Source organism: Macrosteles quadrilineatus, unplaced genomic scaffold (assembly GCF_028750875.1).
Source record: "Macrosteles quadrilineatus isolate MER2022 unplaced genomic scaffold, UCM_ALF_1.0 Scaffold_1__1_contigs__length_201487025, whole genome shotgun sequence".
In the NCBI taxonomy this organism is placed as follows: Eukaryota; Metazoa; Arthropoda; class Insecta; order Hemiptera; family Cicadellidae; genus Macrosteles; species Macrosteles quadrilineatus.
In genome coordinates this window covers 136320818-136341478 of record NW_026542594.1, presented here as the reverse complement: position 1 = coordinate 136341478, position 20661 = coordinate 136320818, and the positions used below count along the sequence as shown (strand labels likewise).

General features: G+C 33.8%; 1 protein-coding gene across 1 annotated transcript in view; it reads left to right on the top strand.

The window, feature by feature from the left end:
* The first annotated feature begins 390 nt into the window (after window positions 1–390).
* LOC128985453 (uncharacterized) overlaps window positions 391–20661 on the top strand; it is a 34956-nt gene continuing 14685 nt past the window's right edge. Inside the window, exons 1-4 of the mRNA XM_054404944.1 lie at window positions 391–558; window positions 7865–8166; window positions 17532–17891; window positions 18474–20170. Of these exons, the coding sequence (XP_054260919.1) occupies window positions 7891–8166; window positions 17532–17891; window positions 18474–20170 (2333 nt within the window). The 5' untranslated portion in view covers window positions 391–558; window positions 7865–7890. The remainder of the gene's footprint in view (window positions 559–7864; window positions 8167–17531; window positions 17892–18473; window positions 20171–20661) is intronic.

Genomic DNA, 20661 nt, shown 5'->3' with positions numbered 1-20661 from the left:
TTATAGTGTATGTATACTAAATTCCATGTTTTTAATAATCGATTGACTTAACAAGTGGTTAATTAATTTATAGCTTTGGGTGCATTGAATTTTACCAATTTCATAAGGTAATACTTAAACTTTAACATATATTTCCTACTGTTTACAAACTATTTCAATTAAATTAAATATTACATTTACGAAACATTTCCAATTAAATTACCATAGACAAGACATCAAAGTAATTAAATCACAAGTAGACATCAAAGTGGATGTTTATCTATTTCGTCAATGAGATGGCGCTTTGCACTACCAACATTACAAAGTTAGCTGTCAAACAGTCAACTGGTATAGTTGGCAACACGAGTCAATTGCCCGTGTTGGAGTGTGCGCGAGTGGCTGCGGCGCGTTACCATGGAAACCAGCCTGGGCTGCTGAAGGGTTGGGTCCACAGTCTGGTGATGTTTGGCCTCGGTGGCTCTGTGTGATCTGTGTCGACTGTGAGGACCACAAACATCTTCATCACCAACATCAACATCATCATCAACAACAACAGCAACAACAGCAGTCATCATAACCGTGAGTCACACACACTGTAGCCTATCTGGATACGCATCCCGCCCGGGAGCAAAGTACGCACTCACTCACCCGTAGAGTTATCGTGACAATCTTGAAGCAGAAATATTTTACGCTGGATAGTAGATACAATTATAATTTTTGTGTACATTAAAAATACTTAATGTAGTGTGCAGTGACAAAATGTTTAGTTATTTAAAGGATCTAATAAATTTACATTAAATTTATGCTGTGGCCTTTTACGTGATGCGTTATATCAAAACAATGACATTTCACGTATAACTAGGCTTTTCACGTGCTGCAGAAAGTTATGCTTAGAATAATTGTTTAATTCATAAATACATCATTCACTCCCACGTTATTCATATACGTAGAGACCGCTGAAGAGCAGATTCTGCTCTGTTATCAATAATTTATTGTTTTGCATACGTTGCAACCGTTCAACGTTCATTACAAAGCTTATTTTAAAAGCCCTTTAATGGATTTTACATTGTATAAAACTACTATCCATGTTGAACCAAAATATACAATTTTTATATTTTTAAATGCAGTTTAATACAAACAGTTACGCCATAGTAAAGAAAATAAAGTATACACTAAACTTTTTTTAACTGTAGTAAATATTTTGCAAAAACGTTTCTGTTACACAGTATGTAGTTAGAATAAAGTAGTATAATAATGATTACTCAACATATGGTGTTTTTGTTATACTATTAAAAATATGTTTATTTATATCATTGGTTATTTCCTACTTAAAATGTTATAGTCCGGTAAAAAAAATTGTTATCACTCACCTATTATACCAAAATAATAATAAAAAAAAAAAATAATTTGCTTATTAACAATTTTACATACTGTGAATATTACATTACCATCGGATATAGCATGTATTATATCCATTATTGCATATTTAGTATATATTTATTACTTAGGTGAAACGTACGTTTGAAAAATACACCTTGAATTTAATTTAAAACTACAATATGGTCTATTCGTGTTGAAACAACAATGAACTGACTATAAACGAAGTGGGAGACTCACTGGAGACCTACCTACCCAAATATGGAGATTAATTCCAGGTCATAAGTGTACATTATACAGGATATTAAATACTGCCATACACATTTTTCTGGCTGAGAAGATAAATAATTATGTCCAACACACAATCATTACCATAAATGTTTACAGTGTATTTGATTTTACTCAAACATCATTAATTTGTGGATTCAACTGGACCCTGATATAAGCACCACATGTAACGATGTAATAAATAGCCCTCCTCTACCAAAGTAAATAATAGACAGACGCTGAATTGTACCATAAATTGGATTCGAATTACAGGAATTCAATTAACACGTTCAGAATGTGATCTGCTTTGCGTTCTAACTGTATCGATTACAGCATTAGTTTACATTTGCAAACGGTCCAACTCCGCATTTACTGTATCCATCACACTTCCAAATAATTTACTTTTAACTTTTACACTTTAACAATAGATCATGTCATTGATCATAGTATTTTATTAAAAGTTTTTACCAACTAGTTTTTCTTTAATTTGAAACCGGATACCTGAATCAGCTAGTAGTCGTAATATAAGTAAAATAACTTACTATCATTTGCATACTCTAAAAAAAGATAGATTATACGTTTATTAACATGAGTAACATGTAGGAATTCATTTGCTATAAACAATGGTTTATATTTTGCCAAAAAAAGTTAAATATAAATCGCTGAAATGATCAAACATGTCTTGTGCAACTAAAACGATGACAGTATGTGCTCGTATATGAGACAGTAGGCCTACACGAGAGTGAAAACGTACCAAAATGTTTAATCATCGTTGCCTCTGAAAAAATGATGACGACTTAACATTCGACTTTTCTCCTTTATTTCTAAAGTTACCACAATGATACTCTTTAAACTATTATATAAAAATGAAATGGCGTCTGTATGTGTGTGTGAGTGTGTTACTTAATCACGTAAAATCTACTGAACCGACTGGGGTTAAATTTTATAAAAATATAGTTACTATACCAAGGATCCATTTAAGACTATTCACACTTCGATACTGACCCTTTACTACTGCTTTGTCCCTTTGGCTATTAAAGTTCAGAGATGAGGATCTTAAAAGATACTATTGATTGGTCTCCATCGCTGCAATTAGCAAACATTGTTTACATTTGCTGTGACATCTCAATATAGGCTAAATAAGCAGAACTGTCAAATGCACTTTAATTTACAATTCCACAGAGCTGGTTAAAAATGTAATAAGCCTTTAATATTCTGTAAAAGCACGTGGCTTATTTATTTATCTATTTAACCACGTATGGTCCATTTATTCTTAGATTTTGATAATTAATTGATTATTGAAGGAAATAAGTAATATTTTATAACAGTTTCTGCATCAATTTAGCTTACAAAACTAAGTAAGTATTTAAATTTTAGCTAATTTGAATAATTTTATTTTAAAGGTCTTTGTAAAAAAACAAGTAGTACAATTATAGTGTTTACATAAGTTGAATTATTTTGATATATTTTTGTTTGTAAATTTAATACATACTTAACATTTTTTTTGGATAAGAGCATACAACTTAAAAATATAAAGAGTTTTTTTCCAAAACAAATAGAGAGTACAAATAGATTGGTATATTTTTGCCAATTCTAGAAAAGTTACGTTCACACTATTTGCTATTTCATACATTTTAATAATATAATTTTAGATTACTACCCCTAATTATTATGCTCTATGATCCAGTGGTAGCTGCGACCTATCTTTATCATAAACTTTAGATACTTCATGTAGATTTCACATTGCAAGGGTATTTCAGATTGCAATAAGCACAATTCAAACATACATCAACCCCGTACAACGGACGGGTACTCTGCTAGAGCTATTAAATACTTGATGAGTGTTTATAATTATAATTTTATATTTTATTTTGAAAAGTGTGACATTTTGCGTAAGGAAGTTTTATCATAAACCTAGTATGGAAATCGTAGTATCCCCTAAATCATATGAGCTGTAGGGTAAGCCCCTTGTTGCTTTCTGGTTGGTTAGACAGGAATATAATCATTTTAATTTTTACTGTAAACTAAAAAGAGGTAATGCTTACCATAGAGACATTTTATCCTAAATCATAATCAAATAGTTTTAAAACTGTGATTCCTAAACGGAAAATTGAGTTTAGTATTTTTTTATGCTATGAGATGATTTTTTTAAACTATCAATGACATAGTTGTTGAATTGATTAAAGGTTACCAATACCATACCTTTACATGCATTTTTAAATCTCTTGTAAATTTGATCGGTTCTTAGTGTTGTGTTTCTTTCATACCCTTTAGACGTGGAAAGAGATGAAAATATTTAGTATACCATATCACCATTCATTTGGATAATTGACCTCAAATTTGAATAACAACAATGCAACAATACATGGCAACAATGTATCAATTGTTTTAATGTTTATAGCGCAGTTAATTTGCATAAAACAACAATGTGGGGCGATCGGTTGGAACAGGACGTGACGGCTGAAACGAATTGGAATAATTTGATCACCTTGGGAATAAACATCTGATGAAATTGTTTCGATATATTCAAAACGGGTGTAGCAAACCGATAATTGAAAACAATAGGGTTTAAAAAAGTAGTGTAAATAACTATGCTGCACTGTACTTAAAAAGTATTTCATTTTAGAAGTTAGCCTCCAGAGATTACGTTGAATGTAATAAAATAGTTTAAAACGTATAGTTTTTAGGTGACAATTGTTGGCTATAGTATGCTTGTACAATTCCAAGCAAATAAAACTTACTTTAGAGACAAATTTTAACCATTTTTCTGTAATGTTTAAAATAACAAGGCGGGATAATTCAAATGTCACTTTTAAGATGGTTTAAATATTAGGATTTAACTTTTCTTAGTTTCAATAGAGATCCAAATATTTTATTAAGGATAGAGGTTGTAGTTTCCCATCGTTTCAATAGAATTAAGGTGAGTGTTGATTATAAGAATGAATGGTTGATAACAATGTTTTATCCTTAATATTTAAAGTGAATAGTTTTGATCAGGATGCATATATTCATTTTTATTATTATATGTTAGCATTTAACTATTGTAAAAAATACTTTTCAACCCCGTGTTAAAGCTGTAGACAGTTTTAGAGTAAAAATCAACGTTCAATAGTTACGATAAGTTACCTACAGAGTTGCTGGTACCAACTACCGATCCTTGTAGAATACATAACTTTTTAGCCAAACCACGTTGAAAGTATAACTGTGAGCTAGAGCGTCTTTTATGTCATCTAAAAAAGTGCCAAAAAAGTATAAACTAGATTTATAGTTAGCAGCATACTTCGTAGAGGCTCATTATTTTGTAACCTACTGTAGTTCAATTTATAAATGGCTTCAACTGGTCCTTAAAGATCGAATTGTCCACATCAGAGAGACCGCCATTTGATAATAATGGTAAATTTTAACAATTAATTGCTAACGTAAATGATTTTGATATTTATAACGTGCATAAATATTTAATTTATATTCAGCACTGGTTAGTCCAAGTGGTATTTTTAGGTCAATGGTTTGATGAACTGACGGGGAGTGAATAATTTCAAGGATGCATTTCTTATATATATATACTGTACTAGCTGTACCCGCGGGCTTTGCCCCGTTTATAATTACATTATCTGATTTGTTTATGCGTAGTATGTAGGTCTATAGTAAATTGTTATCCTAAAATCATTTTATAAACATGAGATTTAAATTTTACAGTCTATCAAGAAGTTGATAAGTTACTAAATAAACCTATATTGAATATTTTTCACTTTGATTTGTACTAGATTTTATTTCTCTGCATTGGGTTTTCATCGCAAAGAGAAATATCCGAAACGATATAGCGCTCCATCAGCATATTTAGGTAAAGTTTCTGGATTCCTCACTCAAGGGAAAGAAAATAGCTACTTTGCATCGGTGACTAAATTTCATTACCATTTTAGCCATTTTTTTGGACCCGGGACCGATTTAATTTTTCATTTTGAGGTCCCTAGAGGCCAAAAACACCTTCCGTTCAAATTCATGTATATATATATATATATATTTATTTATTTATATATGTGTGTGTGTGTGTGTCCGTTAGCGCGATAACTCGAGCAAAAATGATCCGATTTTGATGAAATTTGGTACAAACGTGTAAACCTACGTTTATTCGAACGACTTCGCGAACCAGCATAATCGGACCATGGGAACAGGGGTTTATGGGGTAAAAATGGGGGTTTCCCATTTTTGACACTTAAAACAAAACATTTTGGAATTTATTTTTAAACCGTTTTTTTGAGCTTAAAAAAAGAAATAATTTATTATATTGAAGCGCTGTTGTATGCTTAATGGTCACGGAGAAAGTTAAAAAATAGTGTAATTTAAAATTCCCATGTTATTCTTACGGAGAAAATGAAAACTGTTGTAGGTTACTTGTTTATGGATATATATTGATAAAATTTGGCAAATTTATTTATTTTATCCTATACTATTGACGTATGGTCAAAAACACCTTTTACCTTCCTTGTAGCAGCAAACCTATACAGTCATTAAATCTAATGTTATTTAAATTGGGAATAAATATGTCTTATTTATGGAAATATTTTTGTAAAAATGTAATCGGACAAGTTGAAATTCGCTTAGTCTGCAGGTTTGCTGCGGCGGGGGTATTTAGAAATTGTTCATGACACTCGAAGTTAATCAAGCTTTAATTTCGCGATGGAAAAATATTAGAGAAATGTTATCCCTCATACACTCAACAATAGTTATAAAGTAATACTATACCCAACCAGCATGGTGTGGGTAAGTATGTTTGTGTGGTGTATAAGAGCAATTACAGTTATCATATAAAACCAAACACACACATTAATTGGCTCAAAGCTATAATGGTAGTAAATTTAACTACCTACTTTAGGTGATCATTTTTAATATATTATTAATTGCTTGGCATTACATTTATACTCAACAAAAACTCATTTGTATTTTCATTGGTCAATCAACAATGAAAAATGGAATGATAAACTACATTTATGTGTATTCTGTATTGCGAAAGTTACCATGCAGCATATTACAGTATACTATTTTACACAGGCTACATGGAGCAAATCCCAATATGTAATGAATTGAATTTCTAGCACATGACTAACACCTTTTTCATTAAAAGCTATACCAATGCCAGTGCAAATATGTCTGGTGGTGATAAAAAGTAGAATTGGTGGCAAGGTTTAATTTACAGAGCAGCTATTTTTCATCAGACAAGCTTCACTCTCATCACCAGACAGGTGCTGTAGCGGCGCCACGTTGTTCTAAACCCTTTTATTTTCCAAACGAAAGCGCCCGCCTCAACGTATTAGGGATATTACCTTCCCTCCTCTTTTGTGATGTTTTAACTGAAAAATCAAAACTACAAAAGTTTTACATTACTAGAGATCTGTACGAAATAAGAAATGTGTTGAAGTCTCTATAGCTTGAGGTTTAACAAATTTAATTTTCAATCCCAAAGTACATTGGTAATAAAGGTACTGAATTAAATCTAAATATAGCTTCTTATGTTTTAAATGTTTTAATGGCATGTGTAGACCACGTTTAAAATTGTTTAAACCGAATGTGAATTCAGCAAATAATTCGTTTTTCAATACACTTAAAACTGAAAAAGCTCATTCTCTTTACCTTTAAACCAAACGTGCAGCAAAAAAAACTATCTATCTTCTGTAGCGTACTGTTCAGCGACAGGTGGTGAGGGTGGTGGGGTTAGGCTCGTTGGAAAGCATACACATTATCTGTAGTCATAGAACAGTGGTCGTATAAGCTACGTGCTTTTGTTATCTAGTCGTTTAAAAAAAGCAATGATTCAGTCATTGCAACTCGCAGAGATGTTCGCTTGAAAAAAAAAACTTCTTCGCCTTGAAATATACATCCTGGTGTTTCGCCGTTGCGTTGCAGAATTATAATTTAATGTACTTATATCTAATCTCCATAATCAATATAACATGGTATTTATGATAGGAAACGTAATCACAAAAGATATCGCAGGCGAACACAGGGCTGCATTTAAACTATAATTAAAACATGCATTGTATCAAAGATGACACACCTTGCTCACTGTTACTGCAATAGTCATTAAAGCTATATTATTTTAAGGTCCAACAAACTAGTTCAATATTAGCTATAGTAGCTGCATTTACACTCCATTGCGTGTAATAGAAAAGCCTACAAACCTTAATTTGTTTTCAACTCTGCCGGAAAGTCGTAGCCCATCTGTCAGTTGGCACCACTGTCTCAGGTGGAGTCATGCCAGGCCCGTGAGACATGTGCTGCGTCCAGGCAGAGCGTGTGTTCCCCGCATCTGACAGTGAGGAGAGCGAGGAGCCTCCCTCCAGAGGTCTTTCTAGGACGTGTCCTCCCCCCAGGGATCTGCCCCTGTGGCGAGGGTTCCTCCCCGACGCACCACCATGCCGCCACCACACTGCCGCCTCCGCCGTCGCCGCCTCCATGCTGCCCGCACGGCGCTCCTTCTCCTCCTCAGTGGTCGCCGAGCTCAGCGCTGTCGGGCCCGGTCCACCTGTCGACTCCTGTGAATTCCTGGTAACATTGTCAGTGGTTGATGTTGTCTGACGAATGTTTCGTGGAATTGGCATGCTCAATAATTGTTTTGTTGTTGTTTAGTTCTTGTTGTGTAGTAATCGTTTAAGTAATCGATCAAGTAATCGTTGGAAGTTAAAATTCAACAATGCCTGTTCAATATTTGTCTGTATTATTTTAAATGTATAGTTAGTTATAGCGTTTACCAGTGAGTGATATACAATTATGCAGTTGGTATTGATTTATATTATACATTATTAGCCTCGAAAGAGTCGAAATCCTAGATTGAAGTTTGTTTATTGATGTACTAAATGTTTTAGAATATAATATATAATGGCTTGTTCTAACCTAAAAGGCCATAGCTTTCCAGTTTATAGGTAGAATACATTTAACATTTGAGCACGAACATCTTCACTATTTAATTGGAGAGCGAGGATATTGAAACAAAAATATGTTATTCTGTACAACTATACCTGATTTTTCAGTGACCCGACGTTGTTGTTACCAGCATTAACAGACTCTTATAAATTGAAAGGAAGCGAGAGTGGTACATTTTCAATTACTGAAAAAGTTTCGAACTTAATCTTGTACAGTGTTAAAACGCGAGACTGATTCTTCTAAAAGGGGTATACTTTTTAAATGATCTCAAGAAAACATAGTACAAAAAGAACTTCAATTTTATTCAGACATAACTATTCAAGACAAACTCTTAACAATCCATCATAAGGAAAACACTAATTGCAAAATGTAAACAAATAAAACATCTGATGAATTAAATTAACATATAAATAATCATCTAGAGACAGTCATTTTCAACATACTCCCACCTTTTGAGTCTTAAGTTTCCATTATTTAAAGACTCAAAACACATATTATCATATTAAAAGCTCAGTCTTTTTGGTAACTTAATTTGTTTTCCTCGTTTTCTAAATTTAACTTTATTTACAACTTTTCCATTTGAACTTTTTTTATCTTGCACTTCTTCTACTTCTTTTTTGTTTGAACTTTCTGAGTTCAAAATTGCTATACTTGATGATACAGACTTTTTAAATTCATATCCAAAAGCGTCTTCATCACATTCACAAATCTTATTATTTTCAGATTCCATCTTGACAGTTACAGGATCCTCTATATTAGGAATGTCTACACTACACTTGTCAGAAATAGGTGTTAACAAAGATGTTATAGTCATTACACTTGATCTACATGTCACTCCTTTTACTTTTCCTTTCCCCATTAACACCCAACCAAGTAAGGTTTCCATTGCAACTAAATCATTTGTCAAAACATGACGTTTCCCTGTAAACAACTTTCCACCAATATCAGATCCAATCAAAACTTAAATTGGCCCTTCTACAGTGTCAGAAACATTAATACCAAAAGACTGTAATTTGTTTATCCAAGGGCCCGCTTTGATTGTTGAAATATTATTACATATCACATCTTGATCTAATACCTCAAAGTTGCAATAGTAATTGTTACCCAAATCACTTAACCTTACTTTATGTCGATTGTGTTTTACAGCATTTGTTACTGATCCACCAAACAATGCATGATTAAGGGTTTCCTTTCCAAATGATACATACCCCATTTCTTCTGCAGTTTTCTTCAAAATGTAGGACCTTTGAGAACCAGAGTCAAAAATGACTCGTGCTGCTCGTTCTTTATTACTTCCTCTAATATTCACACGTACAATTTGTAAAAATACTTCAGAGTGTGCATTATTAGCTAAATTACTTTCACAAGGTACTAAAGTGTTATCATTAACATAATTTACATTAGATTTATCTTGAGACTTGTTACACATTACTGTTGCATGTCGACTATTGCAAAGAGAGCAGTTTAAGCGAACATGACACTTCTTACTGACATGGCCATACTTTGTGCAACGATAACAACATCTGTTACTTGATAATAGGTTTACCTTTTCTAAATGTGTCAGATTACTACAACTCTTACAATTTTCTGTCAAATGTTTTTCACCACAAAAAATACATTTCATAGGGGGTTTACCAACCTTTTGGTTGACAAGTCCGGCTGCAGTTGTTATTGATTCCATTTCGTCACTTAAGAATGGTTTGGATGACTTACCCAATTGTCTCTTCGAGTCCCCAAAACCAGAGGTAGCAAGTGAAATTCGCTCCTCATTTGTCACTTCAATACGCAGAAACTTCAAAAGTGCATCGAGTCTATTCTTCAAATCAGCTTCTGGATCAAAGTCGGAATGACGTTGCCACGCCCTTAAAAGATCCTCTGGCAAACACGACTCAACTAATGGGTAAAGAATAGCCGCACATTTATCAGTAGTTACTCCTAATGTGTCAAGAGCTCTGATTTGACATTCTAATTTGTCAAATAAAGTCGAAATCACTACCTTTTGGCTCAAGTTATTGAGTAGCAACTTTAAAAGTTCTCGAACATAGAGTTCTATCAAAAGACCATCCCTTCCAAAACGACTTTTTCAACTCTGAATAGCGTCTCTATAATTCTCTGATGTAGCAGGATAGCTATCTACAATTTGTCTCGCTTTAGAATTTGGAATAGTAGCCTGAACTAAATAGTGGAACTTATCAACATCATCAATAGAGGGATCTTCATCTATCCTCTTAAAAATTCCCCAAAAAGGAAGCCATTCTTTAAGATTACCGCTAAATTTTATTAGTTCAATCTTGGGAAGTTTAAGTTTGGTCTTTAAATTTGAACTTCCACTCTTAGTTGAATTACTAGTGACCAAATCATAATCTCTAGACTCATTTATTTTACTTTGTACCAAAACATTTACTTGATTTTAGTTTTCCAAATAACTATAAGCTTTAGACACTTCTTCTTCAAGAATTGCTTCACTTTCCTCATATTAAAATAAATGGTAAGATATCTTTGTGTCTAAATTCTTTAACTCTTCATAAATCATACTTACAGTTTGAAACCTACCTTTCAATTCATCTAAGTGAACCGTTTCCTGTGTGAGTTCATCCTTTAAATGGTTCACTAGTCTTGAAAAGTTTGCCCTAACAACAGTTCTATGTTTCTTGTTCTTATTAAATTCTCTAACATCAGTTTCACTCATCATACTGTCCTGTCACGGTCGCCAAATGCTAAAACGCGAGACTGATTCTTCTAAAAGGGGTATACTTTTTAAATGATCTCAAGAAAACATAGTACAAAAAGAACCTCAATTTTATTCAGACATAACTAGTCAAGACCAACTCTTAACAATCCATCAAAAGGAAAACACTAATTGCAAAATGTAAACAAATAAAACATCTGATGAATTAAATTAACATATAAATAATCATCTAGAGACAGTCATTTTCAACATACAGTATAACGAAGTAGTGGTTTATTTACGCCATAGATGAATCAGTTGTTGAATATCAGTTCAGGCATCGACTTTTCATATACAAAAAGAAAACTATAAAACTGTTTATTTAGTGGATAATTTGGTCACCTAAGCACTGAAGTAGGGAGAGGGTAATTTTTGGGAAGAAACAATGACAAGCTAACGAATTGTTTTAACACATTTTAAAACTGGCTTATCAATTGGCACTTAGTATGGAAAAAGTTCTTGGAATGGAGGTCGATGGGTGTGTTTATAATAAAACACTCGATTCTTGCTTACCTACAATATTGTAAGAAACGTGTGAATACGAAATGTCTACGTCTATTTGCTATGATTTGGCCAACGCTTTAATTTCCCTTTCATTTGTATTCACAGATACGCGGTCTTACTAGCTTTGAATTGTTAACTTTTTTTGTCACAATGACATTGGTCCTGTGTGTGATTGAGTATATTGTATACCATATGGGACAAGGTGAAAGTGGGGGTTATTTACTTGCATGCTACTGTGTTATTTTAGTCGAACGTCGTAAAATTTATGTGCTTTTCAAGTATCAGTAGTCAGTGTTGGCCGTTGTGGTAGTCCCATTAGTGTAATAATACTTAGCTTGTGTTATTTAAGTTGGATTCCCACAACATGCATTTTGTTATTTGCCATGATCGTGAGTCTAAGACTGGATTTCGATAACTATTATAATTTTTATATTTTTTTACCAAAATTTACGTATGGGAAATGTAGAGCTGACTTTGTTACCATCAAGCTTTAGAAGGTTTACAAGCTTTTGAGTTATTTTAGCATATTTTAGCGTGGATATTAAACTTTGTATACTTTGACTCAATTTGTACCTGTATTCTTTTAGTTGGATAAATATTCGCGGATTAATAATTTATAAGCATGATTTCCATATACATGCATGATTCTGTTTATAATTCTTGTTCATTTCTGTGTACAGTGGTCCAACCTATAGCGGTTGTCCGAGATGATATGGTTTATAACCTGATTACTAATCATTAATCAGCAAGGGATGCCTGAGAAGCTACAGTATTATCACCAATCGGTTGTATTAGAAGATCTGAATATCGCCAGTAGCGTCGTTCCGTCTACCCGGTCCTTCTCATCATAACATTTGCATATAAATGGTGTTTACTGAGGCACGGACTTCCACTCAGAAAATACAGATTCTTCTACTTACATTTTATGGCCAATTAAATGAAAACGAAACTATGCTAAAATAAGATAGGATATTTGTTTTATAAACGATATACATTAATATAGACTTATATATCACTTTACGTCTTTGGCGAAGTAGCTTCTTTGAAAAGGTCAATATCAATCTCATATTTTCATTTTCTTCCACAATAATTAGATGTAAAAGACATGAGGTTTATGAAGCAATTCAGACATCAAGTGGTTGGGAGCACTTTGGTGCAATTACATTTAGTTATTGAACATACTGTGGATGCCCAGAAACGATCAACGAACTCAATGAAGTTGAATAAAGATTTAAACATGATTTATGCTTATTTTACATTGTCATTTCTATGTGTGTGAAATACTAACTAACTTTTTCACTTCATTCAATATAACTTTTATATTATTTGAATTGTATCGGTATTTGTATTTATGTAAACATACCATATCGGCGATTTAACTCTTCAAGAAATTTTGTTTGTTTTTTTCAAGCGATAGTTAAATAAAAATTATTTTAATTAAAATTCTTAAAAAGTGTGCCAATATATAACAACACGCAAGTGAGAAACTATCCTCAGTTGTATGTTACATTAATTTATCAGAACGTTTTATAAATGTTAAATGTAAAATAAAGAATGTATAGTCTCGTTTTCTTTCCAATAAGAGATAGCTACCGATTTTATTTTTTTAGCATACCGGTAATTATTTTTTGTTTTTAATGCAGTATAAATTAGTTTACATAATGTTGAATGTATTTTAGTAGAATTTGTCATCTTTTATGTTCAGTATTAGAAAAAGGAAAAGCATAACATTTTGGGATGTCAAACATATACAGTTTTGTATCGTGCAAACATTTAAAATAAGGTAGAACGTTTTCTTTACGTTTTCTTTTCGATGGACAATTTTGAGTTCTAAAAGATAAAGATTATTACGAAAACATTATGTCATATTTCTTTTATCCTAACGGCTGGTATAATTTGTTATCCACCGGGGTTAAACAAATCAATTAGTTTATGAGTGTACATGTTAAGATTGTAAACCACCATTTTAAAGGTACAATTTAACTAGCTCAATAATATTCAATTTTTAAAACATAAACGACCCAGTTATTCAGGTGTCCACACAGTTAAAGCATTGTAATCAGCTCTTTACAACATATAACAAACACGGACGGTAAAATTAATATTTAGGCGTAAATCAACGTTTCTTGTATAACGGACGTTTTCAAGTATTATTGGCTGAAAGTCGACAATTATTGTTCATAAGGACTCTGAATTATAATTCGCATTTCCATTTCATCGAATTTGATTGTTTTTTAGTAAACTATAAAAGATAATGCTGAATGATATTTTGGAAAACAAATTTGTGTGGTATTTAGTTACATCAAACTATAAAGAGAGTATATTAGTAACTAAATATCGTGATCATTCGCTTATCTCTTACCAAAAAATAATACAATGCAAAGGAACAACAGTAAGAGCATTCATCTGAATGTAAAGTGACTGTGTATTTACTGGTTTTGTTACCAAATCCACAGTGAGCGTGGAGAAGTAAACTTTGGTTATCTGATACGCGCCGTTGCCTCAATAACTTGGGCCTCAGTTGTGTCTGCAACTGCGAGAATCGTTATTGTTGAAACTCCCTTTTGTGAGAGGAGTGAGAATGTCTTCATTTCATGCGGAATTGCGAGAAGAATATCAACACCGCAGCCTCGCGGTCTAACCGTATCCAGAGTGTGGATATGTGAGTTCTCTATCTGTATATTGTACTTCGGATAAACTAGTAGGATTTTTAACCTCCTATTATAATATACAGATTCAGATAACAAATTCTGTTTAGATATATATCAAGTCTTGGTAACTAAATAGGTAACTATACTATTATTATATATATATATATATATATATATATATATATATATATATATGTTAACAAATAATAAATACAAAACTCATAAAATAATTGATTGGTGGAAAATAATTTAGCCAAACACTAGGATAAAATGAACATGGCATACGATTTTTCATACTGATCAATATCTTTTTCAGAATTAAAAATTGTCTATCAAAAATAATATGTATTTGGTAACTGTATGTGTTTATTTGACATTCCTACATTGTATGCTTTCCCTTTTTCTAATCCTGAACATGCAATAAGACATATTTTACCACACTGCACTCAACATTAAACAAACTAATTTATACAGTTAATTTATTCAATACAATAAATAATTATAAAAAATATAAAAAAAATTCTAGCTTATTATTGAAAAGGAAGCAATACTACCATACATTAATTATTTTACATTATTTTAACATGCATAAAACGTTCTAATAAATTAATGTGATATAAAACAGACAATAGTTTCCGGAGTAAAATTAGAAGACAAAATGGAAAAATATGGACTAAAATTAGCATAAATTAGGAATTCTGGTGCGCCTAACAGTGGTCAACTAAAACCCTGACCAAGGAATATATTTAATGGATATTTCCATTATATTTAATGAGATACACTAAACTAACTCACTTTATTTCAATTGAATCAATAATTTACTAGGTTGTTGCAGAAAAGTACAACATTAATATACGATCCTATCAAAATTGTGTTTATTAATAATCGGTTGGGAGGTAACAGAGTTTACTAAAATGGTAAGCTTCGTTCAAAAGCATAGTCCGCTATTGTTCTGTGCTGTATAGAGAGGGATTATATTATATGGAGTACACGGCGACAGATGTGTGGGTCGTTCCATTATGATACTCATACTTGTATCGGATGTACAGGAGCCAATACTAGTGGCTGCTGTGACAGAAGCTGGAATACAGATTATTTATAGTTCTGTGCATTATTTAACTGTAAAGGAGGGACTTCGTAAGCATATTAATCCAAGGCATAATTGGCAACCCTCTACTTCCACCATTTTGCTCATATGTGGTATATGGGTTGGATATTTGCGGCTTCCTATTGACCCTAATTCCAACATATGTTACGACCACAGTGTGACAGGTTTGAGCTAATGGACAATTCATATATTGGCCGCTTAAATGTATTGAATATGAATTTAATGATTCTGTCACCGTTAATGTTAGCTTTATGGTTTCGTCCAAATGTTTTCTTGAAAACATATCTAATGAAATACATCCATTGGTTCATATTACGTTTGGATTTTATATAAAATCAAGTTTTTTTTTTATTAATAATGTATGCAAATTATAATTAAAATAAGGGAACCTACTTTCTGGAGCTGGATACTCACAATAAGTAGTAAAAGTAGTTTATAATAGATAATATAATTAGATTATAATTGGATAATAATTAGAACTTGAACAACATGTAATTTGAAACATCTAATACAAACAGGTATTACTGAAAGATTTAAGAGATAAGTTTAAAATGACGGATGTTGTTCTTTTGTATAAATTCCTTACGGAATTAGAATAATAGATAATATGAGCGAGTTTTTGGCCGAAAAGGGAAATTACGTAGGTGAGGAGGTTTCTTGATCAGGAAAGACTTACTCTTAAGAAAAAGCAAAGAATACTCTATTACAAACTTAAAGATTCCTGGTACTCTTATGGCATGCACCACATGTACGTCAAACAATGGACATAACAATCTCCTAAAAAGTATGAAGTATGTTAGTACAGATTAAATTACATTTCGCTTTATTACGCCTCTTCTCTTTGAACAAAGTTGTTATTTGATATTGGATTTTGCAAGCAGAAAACGATAGACAATTCTTGCATATGCGAAAAAGGTTTATGATTATGAAGCTATATCATCGCACAAACAATAATGTCGACTTTAGTTTACAGTGCAGTATTAAAATACTTGATAGTTAAAAACATGAATGTCTGTCATTTGGTACATTGCCCAAAAGTCACATAATTTTAAACATTAACCAAGTCAGTGAAACATGCTATACAAAGACGATTTGTAGTTTGTATTCTACAAATTAAATCTGGCATGCCTTAACTGACAGTTTTATTATAAAAAAATTTGTCATTAGCAACTCGCTTCTTGCACACTCAAGGCTGGCACTAATCTAGAAACTGGATGTAAAATAAATAAACTTATTATTTATTATTCAACCTAAAATTGAAAGGAACACATTCTTACACATACAAGTATTTTGCCTATGAGGTGAAGACCGGGCTCAGAGCACTGTTTAAAGTAATATAAATGCTAATCCAGAACCCGCCTTATCAGAGTGCTTACCAGTTGCTGGCTGTTGTCACAGACCCTTCGTGGCAGGGATTCATATACATAGGGAACGCCTCGCCAGGTAGTTTCAATCTATGGAGATGTCTGTATGTCCAAAAAATAACACCTTCCTCTGCAAATATTACTAATTGGTGTATAGTGGGATAAAGATATTGATAAAATTAAACTCTGGTTCTGTGGTCGTAAATGTTAAATACATTTCTTCAATTTTAAGTGAAATAAATTTTACATGGCGTGTACAAACTTTCTAAATAAATACGTGAAGTAATACAATATGCAATCACTTACTAATAATAGCTATTTACGTTACAAGTGTAGTAAGAGCGTTTTTACATCACGCAGGTAAATGTTGTGCAACGAGCGGAAGCGAGTTGCATAATTCTCCTAAGTGATGTAAACAAGCTCTTGCGTAACGTGTAATTAAACATATTCTAAAGAAATCTAGCTCATTTTAGAACTCTTTATCATCTACGAATCAGAACAAATAGCATTTAATATTTATATCCTGTTTGGAAGTGTTTAAGTTTTGGAACCTGACTTTCGAAGATTGGTGATATGGCTATTTTGACAATGCTGAAGCATAATATGACATGTTTATACTACATGTCATGTTGCAGGATGGAGGGGCAGTAACACCGCCATGCTCACCCACAGAATCACCGCCCCCGGCGCCCGCCCCCGCCGCCCCCAGCTACTACATCTCATCACTAAGGGCGTCAGCACGCCGTGGAGGCGGCATCAGCCCGGACAAAGAGAAGGACCCTGTCACCAAACTTCTCCGCTTCCTCAAGACCTTCTACAGAGAGCTGGCGTCACGTGACCCCGCTAACTACCCTCCCTGGGCCCCTCCCCTGCCCAGCGGCACGTCCTGTCCTGCTACCTTCGAGCCCTCACTACTGTTGGTGCCCACCACCAGTCGCGGGGACACCGACACCAAGGACCAAATACGGCTGGACCAGATATTCTCTGCAGTCAGAGTAAGTTTGGTGCTCCTTGCCATTTACTTCCCCTACTACATTTTATACGGCTTGCGGCCTGCTTTCGGTTGACCCTTACCATATGGTAAATTATCCGTTAAAAGCTTTCACAGATATATGTTATGTAAATTACGTTTACAAAGCATACATACACACATAGTACACATGTTTTAGTAAACATGAAACTTTAATTTTTTTATGACAAAAGTAATGGTGAGAATCCGATTACCGGCATTACTTCATTCACCTATTTTTATGGATATGTATGTATCGATTATCAAATCTTTTACTCCCAATGACATAATCCTTCTGTTTTAGTAATCATAGATTTTTTTCTCAGCTATAAATCTTATTATCACAGCGTAACTGACACCAACGTCAAGCATGTATGTTCATGTGTGAATTGTGAATTACGAGTATTGTACTCGCTATATTGTGTTGAAATCGTACGGAACCAAAACACATTGATCAAATAATATCTAAGCTAAAGATTGGGTTAATCCTGTACAAAGCTATGCCATATTCCCTTAAGTACATATCCGTGAATTGTGTAGACTTTAAAAACCTCTGCGTATGTTTCAGACATCAGAGGGTGTCGTCCACGAAGCTCCGAGACGAGTAGTCATCGAAGGTGGTCCTTGCAGCGGCAAAACAACGTTGTGCCTCAAACTGCTGCACTGTTGGGCGGCCAAAGACGACTGGTTCGGTCCTCAAATACAACTAGCTTTATTTGTACCACTTCGGGAGCTCAAAGGCTCTACGATATCACATTACCTTAGTAAAGAGTTGTTACCTAAAGCAGCTGGGGGAAGTAGTAGCTTTCTGCAAGTTTGGAAAACGTTAAATCAGTTAGAAGATAGACTGTTGTTTGTTCTAGATGGCTACGACGAAGCTTTAAGAATCGGTGGATTTGAAAGTGGTAACAAATCCACAAGTAATGGAGTTTCCGGCGGTAGAGAAGTTCTTGGAGACACCCTCGAATTACTGGAGGGCAAGATATTTCCAGAATGTAGAGTTATCGTGACGTGTTGTGCAGGATGGAGTAATGATCTATCAAACTACGTACAACGGAGAATCGTATTAAATGGTCTAGATTGGCAACATGTAGAAAAACTAGCTAGTGCCTATTTCGTGGGTAGTAAAAAACAGGATCATGTTACTCGACTTTTAGACACCGTGTGCTCTAGCCCAGCCGTTTTGAGGCCGTTAGCTGCATGGCCTTTGGGCTGGTTGATGCTATGTGTACTATACGAAGAGGACTGTGGATACATTCCGACCGACACGTTGGATCTTCACCAGGCTTTATTCAAGTGCCTTATACGTCGTAGTCTGGTGAAAAGAGGAGATATGCTTACGTGTCCATTAAGCAACTCTACCGATCTCCCTGGCCACTGTAAAAAGTTACTAGCAGAATTTGGAAAGCTAGCCTTAGCTTGCATCAAGGAAGATAGATTCATGTATACCGATGGAGAAATTCGATCACATTGTCGAGGAGGCAACCTAGAAGTAACCGAACTCGGGTTTTTGATAAGAGGACTTAACTTTTCTAAATGTCACGTTCAAAAGAAGAGATCGGACTGCTACACTCCTATACATAGATCTTTTGCAGAGTTTCTTGCCGCATATTACATATCATCAGTAGTGCATTACGCAAACATTCTACGAAGAGAGCTCGAAGACCTTCCTGGTCTTACAGGAAACCCTAATGGCATAACAGATTCTAGCACACTTTTAATCTTGAGATTTCTGATGGGATTGCTTGGGAGAAAAGGTCATCTAGTATTTAACCAGTTCAGTCCATTGGACGTGCCAACGAGGACACTATTCATGCTTCTTCAGGCGTGTGGGCCATCCGAGGCCAACGTCGCAGCAGTCAGCCGGTTGCTGGGAGCTTCGACTGGCTGTTGGGTAACAGGAATGGGGAGAGTGAATCCAGGGTCTAATCCAAAAGTTCCTATCCCTCTGGTCCACACTGCTCCATTAGAGCTAGAAGGGTGGGCAAGTGTCCTTAAAAGTGAAGCGTGCTCTTTAGAAGCCCTAGAACTGGTTTTCCAATTCGATAAAGGAGCCGACTGTGAAGAGCTTCTAGACAGTTTCTTTGCGGCGTTGTCGGCCAATGATAGCGTCAGAATAGTGAGGATTTCGTCACTGTTAGGACATGAGTTTACCACGGCTGAAGTAGAACGTCTAGCAGTGTATGTCAAAACTACTTTGCCCAAACCAAGACTTCACACTTTCGAGCTTGTCATCACTTGCCTCGAGGATGGAATACAAGAAAGGTAATTGTTAGTTTACTTTATCAAAACTTTTATGATTATGGTCAAAATTATCCTAATAAACCTCTAGTTAGAACAAAATAAATTATTAATAGTCGTATGCATACAATTTTTAGTTTAAAAATATAAATGGAATTATTTACGCAATTAGTTAGTTTTGAGATATGACTGATATCTAGATTCTTATGAAAATAAAACCTTTTTGACAACGTCAAAATCATACGTAACGCTGTTATCTTTATTTGTTTGGCCAATAAATAATGAAAATTAATGGTTTTTAAATGTCATCGAACTTTGATGGCTGTTAAATACAAATTGATGGTTTTATAGTGGTTTATGTCTTAAAGAAGATGCATATTTTTAAAAATATTTCAAGTTGAATGTTGTTTCCTCATCCCAGCTGGGGTATTGTATACAAAAGGTGATTTGTAAATTAAATTCTCTTCAGTCCTTTTGGCCTTAATGGACCAATCAAAGACATTTATTTCCAAAAT